This window comes from Doryrhamphus excisus, chromosome 12 (genome assembly GCF_030265055.1).
Source record: "Doryrhamphus excisus isolate RoL2022-K1 chromosome 12, RoL_Dexc_1.0, whole genome shotgun sequence".
Lineage (NCBI taxonomy): Eukaryota > Metazoa > Chordata > Actinopteri > Syngnathiformes > Syngnathidae > Doryrhamphus > Doryrhamphus excisus.
The window spans coordinates 14,323,778-14,341,716 of NC_080477.1; the positions used below are offsets into that span (position 1 = coordinate 14,323,778).

Here is a 17,939-nt window from a genome sequence, read left to right on the forward strand (position 1 = left end):
GTTCTCACTATCCCAGCTGACTTTAGTAAGAGGTAGGGTGCAGCCTGGACTGGTCAACAGTCAATGACAGGGCACATAACCATTTGGACTCACATTCACACCCATGGACAATGTGGAGTGTCCAATTAGCTGAACATACCCTGGATGTTAGGATGCAAAATGCAGGGGACTACCAAGTGCCTTTTAAATCTCAAGTGAGAGAGATGGCCTCCTCCTGAACATTGGCAAAACCAAGGGGATGGTTACTGACTTTTGAAGGGGTAATCCTTCTGTACAGCTGGTCAATATAAATTGTGGCAACATACCTGATAGTAACCAAAAAATGGTCTGTAAACATGGATGTGCTCTAGAAGAAGGCTCAGAGATGTTTTAATGTTTTACCGCTCTGTGTTTGCCAGTGCATTGACTTTTGTAGCTACGTGCTGGGGTGGCAAGGGACAGCAAGGAACACCAGACAGCTGGACAGGCTGATCAAAAAAAGCCAGTTCAGTGGTGGGAAGAGGGTTGCGCAGACAAACAGATGAGACATGGGCCTTACAGGACAACACCAACCACCCCCTATACTCCACTTTGGCAGAGCAGAGCAGCAGCCAAAGTGTGAGGCTCTTTTCTGCGCTCTTAGACTGAGCGGTACTGTTTACCAACAGATTGCTTCACAGAACTCTGCATGGAAAAGGCTCCTGGTTGTAGAGACACTCGCTACCCTCTCAACATCTGGAACTCTAATCTGGAAATGTATCACATCTATCCTCTTAGATGCAATTTTGATCTAACCAGTGTGTTTTTTTTATTCGTATTCTTTTATTGAATACTATATAGCTGTCTGAGCAGGTCACCATACTGCCAAAGTCAAACTACCATCCACATTTACTCACATCTCACAAATCGAGTATACACACACATTCCACAATTATTTTTTACAGTATATCTTCTCAAGGGACTATATTGTAGAAATTAAAACTGTATATATTATTGAGTAGTCACTGTACTGTCATGATCCACAGGACAGGAAGGGTGACTTCCTGTCTTGTAGTGTGTAGCCGCTTCACCCGAGTGGAACTGTGTACAGTTGTTTGCAATCTCAATCAGTTGGTTTCAAATAAAAGCCCATTTTCATCACTTTGACGGGGTTGGCTCATTGTGGCAGATGTCATTCTTTTGCTCACCTAAATGTTTCATCTTACTTGCTGCTACGATTCACCTGTTTGTGTTTTAACAGAAGCCTTTTCCTCCATCGCTTTCTGTTGCCTGCTATCGGCACAGCTGTGAGTACCTGAACCTGCTTGTGTGTAATAAAAGGCTTTTATTTGCCCGCTGCCCCAGTCTCTAAATACTTGGGCTCTAGCATTCGACAGCTCATCACAGGAACGTAACATGTTCAGCTTTTATAGCAGTACAGGTTTACTATCCACAAAAAAATGACTCAACACATAGTCATTATATTGTCGGAATAGCAGGCAACGCATGTAAGTACCAAGATAATTGTGTCTTTCTGACAGTCGAGCATGATAGCAGTTGTGTCATGGTCTGGGGATGCTTGAGTGTTGCTGCCACTGGGGAGCTGCAGTTCTTAGAGGGAAACATGTCTTTTACCAGGATAACAAGGTGCTATATGAACATAGTCGGCAATATTTTTGTCATTTCAGAGGTACTGTACCACAGCAAAGTGCAGTCACAATAACAATATTCATTATTACATGAATACATTTCTGGCTGTGGCAATTAAAACTGTTATCTTTGTAAAGCGTCAACTTTTTAGAAAACACTTCCTCCATAGTTGGCAAATGGTTGTTTAATTTTAACATAATGAATAATCGGACCATTAAAACCAGTGCAATTAATCCAAGCCACATAATCAATATCGTCCAAGAATGAAAAGGACAGCTTGATTGAAACCTGAACACATTAGGATAGGTGAAGGGAGTTGTTTACATATAAATCTTCCCAGGTCCATTTTTGTCTTTGTTTTGTGGGCTTGCTACTAATCGTTGTCAATAATTCAGGTCAATAAAGTTCTTGAGGGACAATCAATGCTGATATTTCCAAGAACTCCATTGTTGTTACCGCTCACAAAGCTGAGAAGAATAAATCTTTCCAAAAAAGGTACTTTCAAATTTATTGAATTCATTTCACCGATTGTCAAGTAATTACGTATATGATGATCTCCATGTGGCCTCAGGGTGCATATAATCATCATTGCACTTCAGTGCATTGGGTAGAAAATAGAATAGCCTGGGAAGGGTGTTATAGTATAGAATTATGGTATACAATTTTGTAGAAATATTGATACACAGGGAATTTGATTTTGGTGGTGATGATGAATGTAATGAAAATTAGCAAATAAATTGTATATTGCATATTTAAGGTTACAAACACAACAGATTTCCACTTTTTTTTCTTCTATATTTATTTTATTATAATTTAAGCTTGTTTTCCTGATGTGTTTTGAATATGCTTCTATCTTTGAGTAGGAGTCTTTAACCAAGTGCTATATTAAAACATGTATTACTATTAGTAGTAGTTTTATTTTAGTGATATTATTTGTGGATTTAGAATTTTTTTTATTTGATGAATTTAGCCATGGTTTTTCATTCATCAATATATATATATTTATGAATACACATTATTGCTGTCCTACTATTTATTTTTTGTAGACGAGTGTCTCTAATGAATGGAATGTGAGCAAATAAAAAACACATCTAATCACTACAGAAAGTCCACTGAACAGATTTTTGTTACAAAGTAATACTGTACATGTAGCTTCAATGTATCATAAAACACTTTGAATAACTCAAAAGACCAAGCAGAGTGCTGCTAGAGAAAAAAGAGTGAAAAATGACTGAGAAGACGGGAAAATGAGGCAGCTGTGTTGCTGATTTCCAAGAACAAAAAAAAAACCCTATCAAAGATAAGTATGTTTAATGAGCTGTGCTCTGCCTGCTTTTTGTCTTGTTGCTCTGCTGTTGCACAAGTGCGCTGCCAAGCATTTCCACCCTGCAATCATGACAGCGCAGCAAGCATCATCACTCGAGAGATTAAATGTATCTCTGCAGAATGACACTTGATATATGTGAGGTTGCTGAGTGTGTCATATCTGTTATGATCACTATAAAGAGTTCCGGTCCCTAACCCATTGTCTTTGAGGTCAACTAATGCGGTGAGCTCCACACAGAGTACTTACTCAGTGATCAAAACGCCATTGTGAAACGACTGTGCAGGAGTTGTGCCTCTTATAATCATCTCTTTTCAAACTGGCTCTGACTGTTCTACACAGGATTAGAGTTTGATCCCAGTCTATTTTATGTCTAACCGGAAGGAAGTTTATCAATTAGCAGAGTAGTGCAGTGGTCCAGTGGTTATTGCTGTTGCCGTAAACCATTCATTCATTCATTTTCCACCGATGGAGCCTATCCCAGCTGTCTTCGGGCGAGAGGCGGGGTACTGGTAGCCAGCCAATCACAGGGCACATATAGACAAACAACCATTCCCACTTACATTCATACCTATGGACAATTTGGAGTGTGGGCTTGAGAGGCCCCTGTCAATCCTACAATTGACAGGGGATGAGTCTAAGGTGTACCCGCCTCTCACCCTGGGATTGGCACCGGTAATGGCAACATAGAAATGAATGGATAGATGGAATTAGTATAATCCATCAATCCACTTAAGAGAAAATCCATGGTAAGACGGAGAGAAAATAGTACTACTGTATAGCTAGTGGGCGTTACAACGTACCATTTAAAGGATTCCGTTCAAGAAAGATAGGGTCCTTACCATGGTACTTGTCAAGAGCTACTGACAAATTTGTTTGTTTTTTCGCCAACAGACATGAAAACCAGTGTTCAGCGTGTCAGAAGCAATCAGCTCAATCAGAATGAAGGAACAAGACCCAAACACTTCCACTATTTGTTGTTTCACAGAGGTGAGTGCACTCTCCTCATCCGCGGATATTTGGGAGTTGGGTTTCATACACACAGAAGATGGATGCATATTAAAACACGTAGCACAAACAGTGATGGAAGACAATATATTTTACGACCACATTGTCATTCAAGGGAATGACACATGTAAACAAGTTAGCTTTCCCTCACTTTCATTTTACTTTGTGTTTACTATTATTTACTTTTCTACTTTCCTGTGGTTACAGAAATCAAGTATATCATAGCCTGTATTTAATTGGATTATTGTGCTATAACAACTTTCCCATTCAAGAATGTTTAAAAGGAACAAAAAAATGCATTTCAACAAAATGCATACAACGATTACAAGAGAGATGTTGATGTGTTGCTTCAGCATAAGAATCTATTAGTTACTTTATACAAGCACACGCATGAAATCTGATGACTCTGGAAGAGATGCATTAGCACACATTTGGCATAAAATCTGTTGCCTCTTGAAAATCATGGCTTTTTTTTCACTATTCACCATTCTTTGAATCAAACAATGGCGTTTGAAGAAGAGCAGAGGAGGAGGGCGGGCGAGGATTGTTTTTTCTTATCTCCGTTCTTTTTTCTGTGTCGATTTTTTTCAAAAGCGTTAAGACAGGCTTTGTGAGTGCGTGATGGGTCTTTAAAAAATACAATATAAATGTGTGTGTGTTTGTAGGCGATACAGAGTGTGTGATAGAGAGCGAGAGACTGCAGCAATGATCACAGTGTACTGTACGTATGTATCAAGAACAGGATAAGACAGAGTATTGGTATGGGGGGAGGGGAGAAGAAGGAAAACTGTAATTCAGAGGGGAAAATACACTTGGACCAAATGGATGTTGAATAGCCATGTAATGTTTATCAGCCAAGCCAGTTGTTTTTGTGGCAGACATTTATCATCCATGGATAACTCCATTGTCATTCCTAAAATGGACAGTAAAGACATGATTACATTGAGGAGAGAAAGAATACCAGTATGCAGTATACGTCGCATGTCACAAGGTGTCAACACTATACTCTAAATGTGGTTATATGTTGAATAAGCCCATCGGTTTGACTATTGTTATCCAATTATACAGCCAGTGTGCAAATGCGCGAGAATGAGCATGTTAGCTACCTTCCATGAGTGGCTCCACCACCATCATTGTGAAATGCGGGTGTTAATGGCTGAATGTGGCCACTGTGTAAAAACGCTTTGAGTGCCTTAAAGGTAGAAAGGCACTTTGTAAGTGCTGCCCATTTACCATTTAGAAGCCCACAGGGGAGCATATACTCCTGCAAGGCACTGCACAGCCAGCTTGTGAAGAGTTCTTAAAGAAATGACATTGGCATTAATATACACTCTCTGGACATTTCATGAGAAACACCTGTACAAAGCTACTGAGGTCCAATACATTAATAAACATAAACCCCCCAAAAATATTTGCAAATATAATGGTCACTGCGTAATGTTGTATACATTTTCACCAGTGCATACAGCAAGCACAATAATAAAGGAATTGCAAAGTTACAGTGAATTTTCATGTATGACGACATAGAAAAACCAATAGGATAACCACGAATGATATCATGAATGATATCATGAGAACGGATCAGAAAGACATAACACAATCACAAGCCCCGGTGGAAAGATTTGCCTGCACTTGAGTGGAATGCAACACAATAAAGCAGTGAGCAACAATTGAGCGGGTTGATAGCAGGTCACTGGGGTATTCAGCTGGTGAGTGGAAACAGGTGTGTCAAAGTGGGCCCACTGGGCAGGTCAAGGAAAAAACACTTTTGGGAAATAATACATGACATAAACAACTGAGTGGCACCAATATTCTCGTTTGGTGTACAGTCATTTCTTTCCAGGAAGTAGGATTCAATGTTAATAAACACAATATTTTCATATTTTGAGTATAGTAAACATGTTTATGACTTTAAATATATATTTTAACATTATTAGAGCCATGTAGACATGAAATAACACCCCCTTAATCACCTGTACACTTCTATTATTCTTTGTGTACACCACATTTCTAATGCTCAGTTCATGTAAAATCACGCGTGAGTTACGGAGGAACATCCACAAGAATCATTGTAACACACCGCAGGGGCGAAGAACACAATGCACGTTTATATCCTGTTGCAAAAAATTAGCAAAATTGCACTTTAAAAAAATGCTAATCTGCGATAAGGGAATTGCAATATTGCAAGGAAACACTATATTCCCTTTTCCAGTTTGTGTGATTATAATTTGTTCCTAAAATGCTGATTTGTTATTTGTTTGAAGTTATGCTAATGTGTTTCATGAAAGGCTAATTTATTTTCTGTAATGTGAAAAATGTTTGCAGTTTTTTCGAATGTTTGGATAAGAACAGCGCAAATCTTGGTTAGTGTGCATACGTATTTGTGATCCTAACAGCACAGAGGTGTTTTGCTTTTATTAGTTCTCTATTGATTGAGCGATGAGTGATCCTACAAATGAGGCTTTTGGTCCAGCGTGCCTTTTGTTGTGTCCATGGTGTCTTGACAGAGCATCAGCTGGCTTGCTGCATATTAGAGAGAGAGAGAGAGAGAGAGACAGAGGGAGCTCAGTAAGTAGATTCTGGGCAACAACGGAGGGCAGGTTGGAGCTGCTCTGTATATATATTCATGTGAATGCAAGACTTCTGGTTTTAACGTATTTGCTTGCTGTATTATGCATGTTTTCTGGATTTGATATGAATGCACCGGGGGGACAGGAAGCAACAGCATTTCATGTATGAAACATCGCTGCCTTGTTAGCAATATTTCAAGAAATGGAATCTGTCCACATGTGTATATTGTATGTTTGTGTCCTTAGGGTTTGGAATGGTGAGCATTGTCGCATTCCCTGCAGACAGTACTGCAATATGGGGAAACGTGTCACTATATCCAAAACTAATAGAAGTATAAATATTTTAGTTGTGCATCATCATGTTTGAGTTACTGCAGACGTCCAGTTCTATCTGTGCTTGATTTGATATAAATGTTTCATGATAAACATCCCTAAGTGATATGTTTAAATGTGTGATATGTAATTGAATCATTCTATCAATGTTTCTTCTGTGTGATTACCTTCCCGCCTGCTATTTAGGTGTCTGGTCTTTCCCAGCACCATTGCAACAAACCACCAATCTTACTGTCGGAAACGACGCATGCACGCGCACACACACACACATGCACAGTGTGGTTGCCACGGTAACAATGCAGCAAGTACCTCTAGCTCTAGTTATGGTTGTCCACTTTCATTCTTAGAGGGAAGAATTGATCACTATCCCCTCACCAAATCTCTAATCTGGATTGGTGTCACTACAGAACAGCTGGAAATGGCCTGAACTTGTACACGGTAAATGCTGCACTTTACGTGCAAAAATGGGCTACTTGAGGAAGAACACCAATTTTTCTGTCACGTGTGTCAGTGCAAATGGTCAAATGATTGCAGTCTCAGTCTGAATGCAATAATGGCGTATTAAACCCTTAAGACAGGATGACTAGATTGATGGAACGGGAACTTTGCATTTGTGAGGTGGACTTCCTGGCAGCTTTATCTGCTTATTTGACTTCAAATGATGAGACGAGCTGATTATGAATTATGAAAGTGTGTGTTTTCACAGTTGTATGAGCATGATAATAATTGTCGCAGAGGGTGGAGCACATAACGCAACTGTGACAGAAAATGACCACTTTGTCATGATCATTCTTGCATGTGTTGTCTATACAGTTCAATAAAAATAATAACATGTCAAAATGCAGAGATATATATTGCTTGAGTGGCCATGCTTGCAGTGTTCAGAAAGCATAGTCCACGTCTGAATTATTCATTCTAAAGACTCAAAGAAAACATTTGTGCTCTTCATGATTCATCCACATAGAACACTTTCACAACACAAAAATCTAAAGTAATATTGATGACTACTATTAGGACTATAAATGACCATAAAGATATCAACTATATGCATTATTGATACATTCTGCTGGATTATTTGTGTGACCCACTGATTTTCATTGAAGTTATTGACACACGGGAGGCGGAGCATACTGTATGCGTACAATGAAGCTGAGCAGCTGCGATGTCTTAAATGCTGCTTATGCTGCATATGACGCGAACATATGTGCAAGCAGCCCACCTCGCAGGCTTAGCCAACAGTATCAGTTTATAATGGCTAAAAATGCTCTGAGCTCTACGCTTAAATGGAATACCCACTGAAGCCAATTGAGGAGAAATTAACAGGCTTTGAGGAAGCGGCAGTGATATTGCCTGAGATAAAGAATACTCCAAGGCTGGGTGGGGGTTGATAGTAAATAGAGATGAGCGAGTACCCTGCTATCTGTATCTGTTCACACATCTAAATTATCTTTATCCGTATCTGTACTCGGAGTGGGCGGGGTATAAACCAGAAGTGGGGTGGTTTAACCGGAAACTTAGAACTGGGCTTAGAACCGTTATTTTAATTCTGAAATTGATTAGGATTGATTATTGTTTATTATTCAGCTATATGTGTGTGTGTAGGTGAATTATTTCATATATATAGGCTGTGTAAATCACAGAGCCTGAAGAGTGAATACATTATGAGTATTTTCTTTAAACATGAATACGGATAATGACGAAATGTATTCATTTCATACTTGTATCAAGCAAAAATGCATTTTCTGTAAGGATACGCTAACCCTAACCCTAACAATCTTGCCTACTCATCCCGAGTAGTTAACGATGTGAGAGAACACAAGTGATGTCCTTCATATGGTCCGGTACTTCACACAGCTCAGGGAGCCATTAGCTTGTAGATACAAGTAATGCCTCCTCTGAGCTTCATATATTGATTTACCGATAATCTGTCTTCCATCATTGGGGGAGTGATACACTTTTAGTGGAACCAAGCTGACAAAATGTCTCTCAATCAAACACTTTAATTTTACATTTGAGGGAAACTGGACTTTTCTGGAATTGCGTCCATCCACAGTCCTTATGGGAGGCATGAAAAGACATTTTTTTAAAAACAATTAATGTGAAATATGAGTTAAAATGAGTTATTAAATACGTCACAAGACCTATTTTGCTCGTCCTTCTGTTTGGTGGCTTTTTTGCAACATGTATTCCAAGATAATAAAAATCAGTCTATTTATTTTGAATTATCAGCATAGTAGAATCAGGTCACATAACATAGCACATCAGACAATAAAATGTTATAGTCATCTATATATAGAATAGTGCCTACCTCAGTGTTGTCATGCCCTTAAAAAATCCCACTACAATTAAGTCTGTAAAACCAACAGAGAACCATAATCGCCTATTTTCATTCATGTTGGTGATAATCCATTGAACAAAATTGGTTTTCACAATAAGGCCTCTGGGTAATGTAGGGAAAACATTGCCTAATGCTGCAACCATGGCAACGTTACACTATGGGAATCCTGTCTAACAACACAGGTGTTGGATACCTTTGTGGGTACCAGCTTCATTAGCAGGCTAATCTGCCCGTAGCTCTGCTTTTATCCACCTATCGCTCACAAGTCTATAGAGAGTAAGAAGCGATGATGCAGGCATGTTGGTGTTATTAATATTGCTATGGAGCAGAAACTCAATTCTCCAACACCTTAATGCTACTAAAATATGGGATGAAAAATTAAGTGCACAAAATGTCGTACACATTTTGGACAGTGAACATACCATTTTGGCCCTCTGTGATGAGTTGTGGACTCCTATAGATCAGCTACATATGATAACCCGTACAGAAAGCTTTCTAGATCTTCCAGAATCTGCACCTATTCCAGCTGTATTTCCTTGGCTTTGATTGACTCCACCCACGGCCTGTCTCGGTGCACACCCACTCTGCTGTGATTGGTCAGATTCCACGCTAGCAGGGTGAGATCTTCACAGTGCAGTAGAGGAGGGGAGGACAGGTCTACAGCTCGTATTTGGAACAACTGTATAAGGAGGATGGCGTCACTGTGACATCACAGGGACCCAGTGTTGGAAAAAAAAAACCTCTCTTTAAGGCGACCTATAATACTTTTCCACTTTACTGTGTGACCGGAAGGCGGGCCGTGGGTGGAATAAATTAAACAGCACGTTTGGGTGGAAAGCAGGAAATCCATGGAAATGAGGTTCAGAATGTGGAAGATCTAGACTCATCTAGATCTGTGAGGGTTATCAGGTGTAGCCGCTCTATAGCAGTCCACAACTCAATAAAAAGGGTTGAAAATGAGCATAATAGGTCCCCTTTAATTCTTCATCTTGGTAACAGTTTTGAGAAGGTCCTGTACTCCTCCTGGTCCACATGCAGTCTTAACTGAAACACCTGCAGTACTAGAAATTGGCTCTTAAAATCATCAAACTGATTGGTCATGGTCAGACATAAAAGCAATGTGTATGGAACAGAAATTCCCATCTATGGCCTGAAAGCAGTGTTCAGTGAGGCGTCATATCACCATAGTGGTTATTAATTTCACAGGAAATATCACAGGATCCTTTGGTGCAGCCCCAACAGATGGACGTGTGATTTTCTGGTTTCTTCTGTATCCTCCTCTGATTCATTGAGGCCCAAACCAATCTGGACAGTGTGGAGGATTGGACAGACAGAGGCTACATCAGTTCCAAATGTTCTGCAAACCTCCCAAAAAAGCATGTCCATATATGGACATTAAATTGTTTTAAAGAAACATACTTGTGGTAATTACTTCCATTCCCTCAAGCTGGAGCTTGTTGGTGTCCTAATGTCTTCACCTTCGTATGTGTTTGGTTGTCTAATCTAACTCATCTACTCGTGAAGCACTGCACAAAAAAGAGTGAAAGCTTGGTGAAACATGCACCACTACCGTGCTGCTGTTATTTTTTTGTGCATATTCACTTGTCATGGTTGGGTGTGGAACCAGTTAACAAGGATTAAAAAGGGATTACTTTAAAAATGAAGTGGGTTTTTACTTATTTCTTCAGATTCGAGTCCAAACACATTCTGAACTCCAACCATCAGTCTATAAATTTGTGGAAAGAAGTCGGACACCCCATTGATTTTCCTTTTGAGGTTTATTAGTTTATGAAATCCAATATTTCCTCTAATGCTGGGGAACTACCCTCCAAGCTAAAAAAAACAACAACAATATGCTGTCATAGAATCTTGAAGCATTTCTTCTTTTTTGAGAAACTGACGAGCAGCTTTCTCACTTAAGGCGTGGAATTTGTCAATGGATTGATTGACCCTGCCTGTTCAAAATACCAGTTGTGCAGGGCTGCTTTGAAAGATTTAGTGTGTGTGATAACATATAAAAATAATGGGTGGGATGGAGGTAGGGGGATGTCATAAAACCAGTCAATAACTGATCAACACATCTCCATGATGGCATAGAATGAACAAACAGGCTGTTGATTGTGGCCTGTCGAATATTGATCCACCTCACCAACCTACCAGAACCTACCAAAAGAAAGATTAGATGCCCAAGTTTGTTGCTACCTTATTTTGTTCTTTACTAATCAGCAGTAGAGCATAGGCAAGTTTCAGGAAAATACCACTTCCTGTTTGGAAAAAGGGTTAAAATCAGTTTTCGGGCATTCGGGTTTCTAAAAACATATAACTATGTCTTTGGTATTGAGTTATTGGGAGACATTTCCGGTGAGTATGCTTGCCATGCAATTACTGGGATGCTTTCAGCTTCCAGGAATTGTGAACAGATCCTTGGGGGGCTTTGCATTATCATGCTGCAACATGAGGTGATGGTCACGGATGAATGGCACAACAATGGGCCTCAAGATATCTTCACCGTAGATATCTCTGTGCATTCAAAATGCTATCAATAAAATACACCTGTGTTTGTTGTCCATAACATATGCCTGACCATACCGTAACCCCACCGCCTCCATGCGCCTCTCCATTCAAAACGTTGACATAGGCAGATCACCTGCACAGCACCATACACGCTATCTGCAAAATGTTTTAACCCACTGTGGCTCCTGAGGCAAAAAGTTAGCACACTTTAGTCCTAGGCTTGCATCTGTTCACCTTCATATTGCTTTTTCTTTTAGCTTGGGTGTTTATTTTTGGTAACTAACAATATAGTTATTGAGCCGCTGTTTGAAAATGTCATATATGACATGCATTCCAAATTTGTTATTAGAAATTACTGTAAATAAGCACTTAATTTCTCCATTTTCACAATCTAAATGATAAATTGGTTTAAGTTATCCGGAATAGTGACATCCTGAAGCCATTTTGTTCTCTCATTTCTGGTTAAAGTACCGTATTTTATAGCGACTATAAGTCGCTCTGGAGTATAAGTCGCACAAGGCCAAAAATGCATAATTAGATAGAAAAAAAAACACTCACTGTGTGAGGACACATTTTCTGTTCACGTTGGTGTGGATGCTGACTGATATCACTGTTTCACCAATATCTAATATTACGCCCCTGTGATTTGTGACGTTAATGTGTAGGTCAATGTATTTGGCCATTTGGACTAATGCATTCCTGATGCAGGAATCAATGTTGTATCAATTTAGCTGTGATTTGTTTGTTTGAAATAATGTGAAGTAAATATATTTGTTCCAGAGTCAATCTGTCATTAAAACCTGTATTTACTGTATGGACAATGTTTTAAGTCACATTACAACATTTTCACATCATTATTAATAAGTTAATTGGTTCCAGTCTTGACCATGATAAGTGAATTTACGCAAAGTCAGAATCCATCTTTATAAAGACAATATTTCCGTAGTTAGAGCATAGAAAATCTGTTTGCAACCTTCTAAATACAGTTTTAACATTATTAGAGCCATCTACAAATGAAATAACACCCCTTAAGTCACCTTTAAACTCACATTACCCAACATAGTTGACATAATCCAAGAAAATAACATATTTAAGACATGAATAAGACTCATACTTGTGTGTGTTGCACTAAATGTGTTCCGGATGTGTGGAAGAAGCAAGTGACATTAGAGGCTCAAAATTAAGTTTTAGCTTGAAGTGGATTCTGCCACCACAGTAGTCCAGGTTTATTATTATATTCACTATGTTGTCATTATTGTGCCTGATTGTGATCATCCAAACCTGCAATAAAAGCATATTGTTCTGGGAAGCAAGTCTGATGCCTACCTCATCAAACATTATAAGAACATTTTATGCTTAAATGCTTAATGTAGGCAAATAATATGTGTAATTCGTTAAATATGCAGACATTTTGACCATTAATATGCTACATATTTTGGAAAAAAACCCATGATAGAGTGAAGTTGGACATTCATACAGTATGAAATGTAACAAGTGATGGCACGGATGGGGTTAGGGATTTGGGTAGAATAGTGGTTTGGGTTTTGGTCTGCACACACACATACAAGCGACCATTTATGGCAGGCTATTTGGTTTCTTGAATTAAAGAACACTGCATGGACCTGTGCTGTATGGAAGGTATTATTTAGTTAAATTAACTAAAACGTCTAGGTGGGGCGACAGTTCGCCCAAAAAGTGGCATTTCTATTACGATTTGCTTGGTTGTCCTTGGAGGAAGCTAATTATGTGTGTCCAGACCTTGTGCATCATTCCCATTGGAAGCCGCAGATACAATCGAGGAAAAATGACCTCATGATCTCAAGAGAGCTTTGCAGTCAGATGACTCCCAAAGATATTTGAGACATGTACGTATTTTTGAAGCACTTGCCATCTCTTGTCTGTAGATTTGTTTTTATGTCAGCGGAATGCGTTCAAGCAGCTCAATCACGGCAATGATTATTCCCCCCCTGCATGTTACCAAAGCCTTTGGCTTGTGTAGGCTTCCCGTGTGTGGTTGTGTTGGCATGGAAACAGGATTGACATCGTGATGTGTGGATCGAATTCTTCACCCCGAGTCCTCACTTCCACACTGAGGAATGCATGGCACTACACCCCTCCCCCCCCATCCCCTCCAGTACAAGGAACACAGGGAAAGGGGGAGCTTCAAGGTTTAATAAGAAACCTTGAAGCGGGAAAAAACACAGAACATCCATAGAGTTGACTTCTGAAGGGAAAGACACAAGAAAATACAGTTTAAATGATTTTCTATTCCAGTCTTTAGAATGCATTGTTTGAATGAGTATTTAATTAATCAGACTTGCTCCATTCACAATACACAGTTATGAATGGTCTTGTTTGTATGTATGAAAACCAGGAATAATTATGAAAATTATGCAGTGGCCTTCACAGTCACTACATAAGACAATTGAACAACTATAGGCTCCCTTGAGTGCAATCAAACATTGTGAAATAATAATACAAAGAAATTCAGGAAATATTAATTAAAAAGAGCAAAGAGCTCATGTTCATCCGAACCTAAAGTTTCATGGTGACATCTAGTGGTTAAAATCTGAACTACAGCGACATCTCCTTTCATAAAATGTGATATCCAATATCTAGTGCTTATTTGGTCTTTATAAGGTATGTCATGTTTAAACAGTAAGTATTGTATTATTATTTTTTATTATTGTTGTTGTAAATAAAATACAGTGGTGTGAAAAAGTGTTTGCCGCCTTCCTGAAATATTTTTTTCCCAATGTTTTAGATCATCAAACACATTTTAACACAAAATGTAGTTTTTAAATGAAAATTTCGATGATTGAGGGAGGAAAAAAATAGACAAACGTACATGGCCCTTTGTGAAAAAGTGATTTCACCTCAACCTTCGCAGTAACAACTGCAATCAAGCATTTGGAATGAGTCTCTTACAGCGCTGTGTCGGAATTTTGACCCAGTCATCTTTGCAGAATTGTTGACATTCAGCGCCACATTGGAGGATTGTCCAACATGAACTGCCTTTTTAAGATCATGCCACAGCATCTTGATAGGATTGAGTTCAGGACCTTGACGAGGCCACTCCAAAGTCTTCATTTTGTTTTTCTTCAGCCATTCAGAGGTGGACTTGCTAGTCTGTATTGCATCATTGTCCTGCTGCAGAACCCAAGTCGGTTTTAGAGGTCACATGTCTGCCGAGTGGAACTTACCTGCCATTATTGAGAGTAATATAAAGTTAAAAGCATGCCACACGCGGGATAGCACATTAAAAAGCCTTAATACGGCATTTGAAGAACAAAACACTTGACAGAATATGGTGACATTTCGAGGCTCACTGTGCAGCAACAGATGGGAGCCAACGTAGTCGTCGCTTACCCATATCAGCGTGACAGTCAGAAAGCTAAGCAAATGACCTGAAAAATAATTGAATTCATCACACGAGATGACCGGCCTTTCTCAGCAGTGGAAGACACCAGGTTCGATGTCTGCTATCTGATTTGGAGCCCCGCTGTATGCTTCTGGGAAATCCTTTGACATTGTACTCCCACATCCAAAGTCCTCTGTAAGCTTCACAGGTGATATATGCTGTCTTGAAAAAGTAAGTAGATTAAGTTTTTTTTTAATGGGTTACTTTTTTGATATCATATAGACAACAGCAGGAGTGTAGCCAGGATAATTAAGTGCCCCCCCCACCCCCCCGTTTAATTTTCTAATAATTACTGAATTCTTGGGCGCCATGGCAGTCAGGAGATGTTGGAATATACAGCACCCCTGGCCAATATCACTCATCATAAATACATTGAAAAATGTACAGTTAATATGTGTGATTGGTATCGGACAATATCACTCATGGATAATCGGTTTTATCAACCGCATAAAACATTGATCGGAGCACCCCTAGTAATAACTATGATTATTAACAACAGCAGCAAAAATAATGCTAATAATAATTACATTGCTGTGATTGGTTGGTACCCAGTCCAGGGTGTATCCCGCCTGTTGTCCTTAAACAGCCTGGTTAGGCCCCATCACCCGCAACACTAGTGAGGATAAAAAACTAGTGAGCACAGAAAATGGATGGATGGATAATGGCATTGTTACAATAAAGTTATGTATAGTACAATAGGAGTTTTTATACATTAATATTACACAGCCTAAATAAATACACACATTCCATTGACAAGTTGTCACGTTTACTTTTATTGTAAAGGTGACGTTATTCCAAAATATTATTACTGTATGTCAGAGCAAGAAAGACAAAAAAAGGAAAGTGGAACACAAGTGAAAAACATCAACACACGAGTTCCATAAGCATCTTAGGACACCTTCTCACCATAAAAAATTAAGATTAAAACTAAATGTATATTTTTTAGGAATGCTGCAAATGACCTCAATCCCAGATGTGGTGTATCTACTTACCAATATTTCTGTGTAAATTCAGCAATGTGTCACCCGGAGACAACAACTGAAGGTAGTACAAAACACTGAAATGGTTGGGCACCTGTGCTTGAAAATAACTACAGTGTCATACTAAAGATATCACAAGATAGAATAATGTAAGTCTTTATTTATGTAACCAATTCAGAATAATATTTCCAAGATATATGGCACCACAACACGTTTACAGTAACCCTGCCAAAGTGTATCAGAGCTAGAGTCAGCAGATCTTCATGTCCGTCTACTAACTTTAAAACAATCTTGAAAACACTTACTGGAATCCTCCAACAGGGGAATGGAATGAAACTGAATCAGATTCAGTTGTATTACATCACATGTAATGCCTCAAAAACATACCCAAAGAAGCCAGAGAGGAAGGAGAAGAGATTACTTGGACTTTAGTAACACCAATTCTCACCCACTCCTCTCGTGGGCTTCTCGTGAACTTCAATTTGTGATGTGAAGTCAAATGGAACATAATTTCATACTGAGCACTTGAATGCAAGATGTAAGTGTCGTCAGCACCCTAAACAGAGTCCACTGACCGCATACCATGCCTGGTCTTTTCTTTTCAGCCCCGCGCCCCCAACTGCCATCCCACACTCGCTTCCTAACAAGGGTGGACGTTACAAGCGCGGATCTCCTTCCTGTCTTTGCAGCTGGACAACTGTGCGGTCTTGAACCTTTGCTTGACCGTCATGAGCCGTTCTTGAATACCTCCTCCACACACCTTGGTACATTCCGTCCAACTTGACCACGGCCTCATTTTACATCCTAGAAGAGAGTAACGGGTAAAGAATGATAGCTTACTCGTCAAAATATCTCACACGGAAGGCCATACCATACATAGGTTAAACTCAGGACCCTACTGAGGATAAGCAGCATAGAAAATGGATAATAATAATAATCATCATCATCTTATCTCAAATCATAATACTGTATATTTATATAGATTTTTAATATAATCTTTAGTTTGAACAACCTTGTGAAAGTTTGTTGACAGATATTTGAAATCACAGGCGGTTCAATAGGAATGCATCACTCTAGAAAATACATAAGACATTCAAATGTAATAAAATTTATTCATTTATTTATTTGTTTGTAATTAAATGTTATGCTTATAATTTTCCTTGAATTATTTGTCTAATTTTATCGCTAAAGTGTTATACTATCGACACCCGACTTGCAAGTCATGTTGCCAGTTTGTATTTTAAAAGTTGAAATACTTAGAAAGCAACTGCCGGGCCGGATTCAAATGCTTGGTGGGCCTCATGTGGCCCCAGGGCCGTAGTTTGCTCACCCCTGTCCTAGACAATCGAGGTGTTGGCATTTCCATGATACCTGAAAGCAATCTTTAGTGTTTGCATCCTTTTCATACAACTTTTCTTAGCTTGTCCCTAATTAAAATGTGTTCAATTGAATATAAGAGAACCACCAACCTGGATGCTCAGCAGCGACATCAGTCCTGCTCTGTTTGCTCCTCCTCTTTTCCCGTTGCTCCTTGCGTCGTTTCTTCTCATCGCTGTTCCCTTGTCCTCCTCTGGTGCACTTCCTGACCTTACACTTCTTCCTCTGGATGCTTTCAGGACAGGGGTCTCCTCCGAACTGAGGCTCCAGCTTTACAGTGCGTGTTCGGATGGTGTGACCTTTCCCGCAGGACTTATTACACTCGGACCACTCGCTCCACTCTGACATGCCACAGTCTATTGCTAAGAATGCAACAAGACAAGATTTTAGCAGATAGATTTCTATGACACATCTCACCTTGAGAAGTTAATTTCATGTTCAAAACAGAAAAAGATACAGCTATTGA

The 17,939-nt window shown here is 39.3% G+C and overlaps 1 protein-coding gene and 1 long non-coding RNA gene across 3 annotated transcripts in view; one reads left to right on the top strand and one right to left on the bottom strand.

Annotated features, from left to right (window-relative positions):
- The window catches only part of LOC131139239 (uncharacterized), a 206,532-nt gene extending 202,609 nt beyond the window's left edge, over window positions 1–3,923 (top strand). Inside the window, exon 4 of the long non-coding RNA XR_009132205.1 lies at window positions 3,827–3,923. This is a non-coding gene — a long non-coding RNA (uncharacterized LOC131139239). The remainder of the gene's footprint in view (window positions 1–3,826) is intronic.
- Window positions 3,924–15,863: 11,940 nt separating this feature from the next.
- Window positions 15,864–17,939, bottom strand: part of spon1a (spondin 1a) — a 47,985-nt gene continuing 45,909 nt past the window's right edge. Inside the window, exons 15-16 of one of the 2 annotated variants that reach the window (XM_058088626.1) lie at window positions 17,566–17,835; window positions 15,864–16,900 (exon numbers count right to left, since the gene is read on the bottom strand). In XM_058088626.1, the coding sequence (XP_057944609.1) occupies window positions 16,737–16,900; window positions 17,566–17,835 (434 nt within the window). In that variant the 3' untranslated portion in view covers window positions 15,864–16,736. The remainder of the gene's footprint in view (window positions 16,901–17,565; window positions 17,836–17,939) is intronic. The other variant, XM_058088625.1, reaches the window with a different exon arrangement.